This window comes from Wyeomyia smithii, chromosome 2, assembly GCF_029784165.1.
Source record: "Wyeomyia smithii strain HCP4-BCI-WySm-NY-G18 chromosome 2, ASM2978416v1, whole genome shotgun sequence".
NCBI lineage: Eukaryota > Metazoa > Arthropoda > Insecta > Diptera > Culicidae > Wyeomyia > Wyeomyia smithii.
This window is the reverse complement of record NC_073695.1, coordinates 164,994,212-165,000,510: the sequence shown is the minus strand read 5'-3', so window position 1 is coordinate 165,000,510 and position 6,299 is coordinate 164,994,212. Positions and strand designations below refer to the sequence as shown.

Genomic DNA, 6,299 nt, shown 5'->3' with positions numbered 1-6,299 from the left:
GCCGCGACGCGAGCTGCGCAACATAAAGTGCTAGCCGCGTTGGCAGATGTAACTACACTACTCATGTCCAAACGCGATGCTTTGATTTCCATGGATGCTTTGAGAGATGTATGAAGAATTAATCAAACAGCTTCAACACCTTACTTTTCCATAATCGCTAAACATTAACAACAACAACAACAAAAACAAGCGCCTCCAGCCACCAAAATGCTTAGAGTAGAGTGATGTGTTCGGATATTGTGGCTATTGATTAAGGTATATTTGAAGATATATTTTGCACGTTCTGGATACAAATATAGTGAGGATTACGTTGTAAGCAGCATTTCTCTCGAAACCATGTTTTTCAACTGGTGGTAAATTTTTCTCAGCATCTACTGAACCGATTTTGCTGAATTTTTTTTAACATGTAAAAATGGATTATCTAACTTGTTACGTAGCCGTTTTTTGATATCTGAGTTTTTCAATGTTTTATGATTTTTTTAATAGTGATTTTTCATGAAAAAAAAACAATTTTACTAAAATGGCCGCCATTTTGGCAATTTTTGGAATTTTAAAAAACGGCTACGTAACAAGATAGATAATATGTTTCTATAAACTGAAAAAAAAATTCAGCCCGATCGGTCTACTAGAAACTGAGAAAAACTTGCCACCAGTTAGGTACTGATTTAGAGAGAGTAGCCACGTTCCCAGCTGCCAACAGTGTAATACTCACTATATTTACATTCACGACATGGAAAATACATCTTCAAATATACCTTAATCAATAGCCAAAATAGCCAAACACTTCACTTTACTCTAGACAGCCAAAAAAAATATGAAAATTCTAATTTTTCGACCTTCTAGAGTAGGGTCCCCCCTTAAAGAGAACAATGAGATAAATGATGCAATTATTATTGAATAAAATCTTTATCGAACTATTCAATGCTAAACACTTTCCATCTACTGAATCGTGAAATTAATTCGATTCTTTTCAAAATGAAGAAAAACCACGTTTTAGCGCGTTCTGAAGACTGGCTTGATACTTCCCGATGCCACTGCAACGAGGTTTGGTGCGAGAATAGAGTTTTATAGGTTGTTTGCTCGATTGGAATAACACTGATAATTTTCACTCCAATTTTGAAAGTGTCGCCACTCTATATATATTTACAGGCACTCTAGGGTATGTGAGTGTGAGAAAGAACTATTTTTTAGTGCAGGCCTGTCCAACCTTTATGACGCGGGGGCAAAATTTCACAATCCACACCAGCTGTCGGGCCAAAATTTTGAAAACTTTCGAATTTCAGCTATTATTTTTTTGTGTGTGTGCGAATATATGTTTAAATATCATGCTGGATAACTTTGGTTTTGATATAAAAGCAGTCCATTTTAGATTAAAAAACCAAGGATGATAGCAGTTTAAGCTTACCATAATATAAGTAATCTTACAAGCCACAGTCATAACAAATATGGAGAAATTTTGAAATGGTGAAACATGTTTTGTATTTATTGTTATAAGATTTTAAAATTACATGAGTTTGGGAAATTGATGAGAAAGTTTAAACTATTGGCTTTTTTCAGAACATATTGATATCAAAATCTGACACCGAAATCCACAAACATGATTCTAAATTCTCGTCAGATAAAGATGAACGACAACTATTTTTTACTGCCTTCATTCTTTTGAAGTCGTTCTTCATTTTTGAAATGTCGATATGGGTTGAAAGTTTGAAACACACTAATAACTGGATGCCATTACTCGTTGACAGGGTTGCCACATTTAAATCTGTGTTTTCCCTTGAAAAAATCTGAGCATCTGTATCTGGAACAAAAATATCTGTAAACAAAATCTGTATTGTTTAAACATAACGAAGTTTGTATTTTTTAAGTTTTTATGGTACATAAACAAAATTTTTAGCTTAAAACGTGTGAGGAGTTGAAAATATGTTCAATTTGCTTAATATTTAATGAAATAAAATTTGGATTGTTTTTAAAAATGAATGTCAATTTCGAAAAATCTGTATATCTGTACTACTCCATCAAAAGCCCTAGATGCAATACTTCACCTTCTTCCACTTCATCAGGTGGTTCAACTAGAAGCGGAAAAAAGTGCTCTAAGGCTAAATCGACAGTGCAACCTAAAAGATGGAGATCTAACAGGACACCTGAGGATACTGAAAGATTTCCAAATAAATAATCTAATAAAAAGTAAGGAGGATTGGCTGGAGAGGAAACCAAATTTCGGAATTCCTTACAGAACAGTAGAGATAGAACGAGAAAGTTGGCAACAAGGTGGACCCACAATTCGGGATGGTTCACTTTGCTTCTACACAGACGGTTCTAAAATGAATGGTTCTGCAGGTGCGGGATTCACAGGACCAGGAATTAATAAATTTTTCCCCATGGGACACTGGCCAACAGTATTCCAGGCGGAAATATACGCGATAATAGAATGCACGAATACGTGTCTGGAAAGAAATTATCGACACGCAAATATATGCATTTTCTGTGATAGTCAGGCAGCACTTAAAGCCCTGAATTCTCCTTTCTGCCACTCTAAACTAGTGTGGGAATGCATCCTGTCGCTCCGAAAGTTAGCTATGAAAAACCAGGTGAACTTATACTGGGTTCCTGGTCATTGTGGAATCGAAGGAAACGAGAAGGCCGACTTAGTAGCCAGACAAGGGTCATCTACTAACTTTGTTGGCCCAGAACCTTTCTGTGGAATCTCCCCGAGCGCTCTAAAAGCTGAACTCGGTGAATGGGAAAAAGCGACCATCAAAGCAAACTGGGATGTCATAAGTGGATTACGACAATCGAAAAGATTCATAGAGCCAAATCGCGAGAAAAGCCTCGTGCTGCTCAGATTAAATAAGAAAGACTTGAGGACATTCACAGGTCTTATTACAGGGCACTGTCCGAGTAAGTATCATCTCAAGAAGATAGGCAAACTTGATGATGATAAATGTCGCCTGTGTGGCATCGAAAGCGAAACTTCAGAACATCTACTCTGCGAATGCCGAGTATTAATACAACGCAGATTGCGTATCTTCGGTAAGGGACACATAGAACCTACCGAAATTTGGAGGGAAAGTCCTGGTGAGATAATAAACTTCATACGAAGTGCGTTGCCCAACTGGGATAAATGTGCAATGTAGCAAGGATATCAACTCGCCAAATAGTGATGTACCTGCTCGTACGCACTTAGAGTAAGGTGAAGCATACCACAATAGATCAAACAATGGTCGCAGTGGTTCAGTCTTCTACAAGGGAAAAAAAAGGAATGTCAATTTCGAAAAATTTGTATATCTGTACTTTTCGACGAAAATCTGTATATCTGTATAAATAGATTCTGTACCGTTACTTCGGCCAAAAATCTGTAAAATACAGATTAATCTGTACATGTGGCATCCCTGCTCGTTGATAAGAATAGGGACGTTGCGATACCACCGATACTTATACAGAATCGATCCTTCTACTTCCGATACTCGGATATTTGGTATCGATGTTTTACCAGTATCGAAAAGACTCAAAACAACCCTGTAAAGAAGAACGAAAGAAGCAGAAAACTTGCTGTTTCCTGTGCCATTTTGATGCATCGTATGCATGCATGCCATCCAGAGATGCCAGACTTTGTTTTGGCAAGTCTGTATAATCCATAAAAATGTTTGTATAAGTCTGTATACCGCTGCGAAAAAAAGTTACCGATACATTGATACCTAATTATTTGTCGACCTGTCAGATTGTTTTGTTTTATTGCTCGTTTTGATTGTTCTTTTTCGAGTCTATCATAGTTGGTCGATTAATCGATAACTAATTTATCTTTTAAATCTAAGTAACACATAGAAGTAAGAGTCTTTCCCGTGATAAAAATCGTCGTTCGTCGTAATGTAGCTAAACTGATACATGATGGCAGAAGTCTCGCGGTTATAAAAATAGTACCTTCAAGGTTTGGGACATTTTAAGCAATTCTTCAACGTTGGATATTGCTCCGAATAGAACAAACGGTCTTTTCACCAATATAACCTGCATGGCAATCGATCGAGACAATCAGCTGTTTGTTACTGGGGGCGAAACAGGCAGATCAGTGCCCACGAGGCCGATAAAAACCCCGATAGCCTGACTCGATTCCCGTTGTCATGATTTCACTCTCAAAAACGCAAGATTAATATGTTCAGCAAAGTGTTCAGTTCCTAGTTCACTTTTTCCAGCAACGGCTACAGTGACTTTTGGTTTTTGTGTTCGTTTTTTTGTGTATACTGGTAAAACCATTATGTAGAATATCAGCTATCTGTGTAATATCTGTATTATACTAAATGTCTGTATAAAATCTGTAGGCTTATGCGTGTCTGTATCGCAACACAGAAAGTCTGTATAATACAGATTTGTCTGTATATCTGGCATCTCTGATGCCATCTCATCGGCAATGCCAATTTAACAGAAATTTCTGTAGATTAACCTACGGGAACGATCCTTTTCTACGGTCATGCAGATCCAAAGCTATGCAAGCGGCTCTTTTCGAAAACAGGATCAATTATTAAGGAAAAGCGTAATCGGCTTTCGACTAAGTTTCTGCAGAAGCTGGTGTTTCTAGATTCAGTAAATTTATGGATCATTTTACGAACTGACAGGTGTCACGTATTTAGGGATACCATCTGGTCGAAGTAGGAATCAGGACACCTTTTCTCGGCACAAAGTTGACTTAGCCGTTCTATTCTTCGATGTATGAGCAAATATAACACGTAATATGTGATTTACCCTCTAAAATACAATATAAAACTTTTTTATTTACTGTACATACTGTACATTTTTATTTAGTTTCGTAGCAAGCGCGGTAATAAAATAACCTTCGATTTAAAAATCCTCGTGAAAAAACTGTTAATTCGAAAATCCGTGTAGAAAAACACATAGTAAAAAAGCTGAGTGTATCTCTGACGAGTCACTTTCAAACCACTTTAAATTGTTACGCATTAGTAGATATTTAAAAAATTCAACACACGTAAACTGTTTCAACTTAAACTTAACAAATACCTGATGCTTAATGGTAACGGTCAACGCGTGAAAAATTCTTCTTATTACTCTACTGAGATTCAAATGAAAAAAAAAAATCGATCGCAGTGAGCGTTGCGACCTGGAATCGAAAACACTTATTGAGCAATTTTCAAAAATTCTGCTCGTTACCACACAACAAAATTAAATATCTTAAGAAAACCAGGACAAATTCTAAAATATATAAAATAAATCAGGACGTCCAAATAGAAATTCAAAATCATGACATGTCCTGCTAAATCAGGACGGAAGGTATCCCTACACGTATTTTGCTGTTGATGTTGCTTTTACGTGCGTTATGTCAGCGGTTCCGAGCTTTCTGTCAAAATTTTATTCATAAATTGAGTTCAGAAATGTCTCGTAAAATGGTCTATAGAAATAGTTTAATTTAATTAAACGTTCTCTCTTGATGAATAACTAATAAAAAAGAATCATGACTTATATTTTGAATGAAATGGTATCGCACAACGATACATTTAGGTATCGATACGTTAGGCTCGATACTATCGGAATATCAGTACTTGCTCTCGATACAGCAATCGATCCTAAGTATCGATGTTTAATGGTATCGCAACGTCCCTAGATAAGAATAAGCTTAAATTATACAAAAATGTTTTGTATCACAACAAATTCCAATCTGGAACATCAACACGTGGGCCAAATGTGACACGTGTTTCAAAACTCAACGCGGGCCGCGAGAAATGGAGCAGAAGGCCGGATGTGGCCAGCTCAGGTATGTTGGACAGCCCTGTTTTGGTGTGCTACGAACTTTTTGGCAGCACTGACAACGTAATGGAGTATTTTGTACTGTAATGTAGTTAATTGTGTATTAGCATGTACGTTTGCATGTATGTTTTGATTGTCCATGAAAATTAGTTTTGCTTGGCTTTTGGTGATTTGAGTAATATGTTTAACATGTTGAAAACACTCGAAAATTGATCTTATTTCCTCGAAACAATGCCTACATTAAGACAGAAGGTATTTAGTATTCAATTGATGTGAAACCATGAACATAACAACGATTTCTGAAGAAGTTTGTGATAAAATTTGCATACATCTTACAATTTAGCTTTATGATTCGCTAAATTTATCAAATATAAAAGAAAATTGTGATCCAATACCATGCGTAAATTAAGTTTTAAAAACAGACTTGTAGTTTACTGTTTCTTTCAGTTAAAATATTCATGAAGTTAATTGCTAATATTCTAGTTGAAGAATATTTCTTCGAACAAACAATGTTTTTCAATCGTTCGAATGTTCTAACCAGGAATACC

General features: G+C 36.2%; 1 protein-coding gene across 1 annotated transcript in view; it reads left to right on the top strand.

Annotated features, from left to right (window-relative positions):
* Positions 1–5,845: 5,845 nt before the first annotated feature.
* Positions 5,846–6,299, top strand: part of LOC129721511 (PP2C-like domain-containing protein CG9801) — a 54,795-nt gene continuing 54,341 nt past the window's right edge. Inside the window, exon 1 of the mRNA XM_055674167.1 lies at positions 5,846–6,003. Within this exon, the coding sequence (XP_055530142.1) occupies positions 5,983–6,003 (21 nt within the window). The 5' untranslated portion in view covers positions 5,846–5,982. The remainder of the gene's footprint in view (positions 6,004–6,299) is intronic.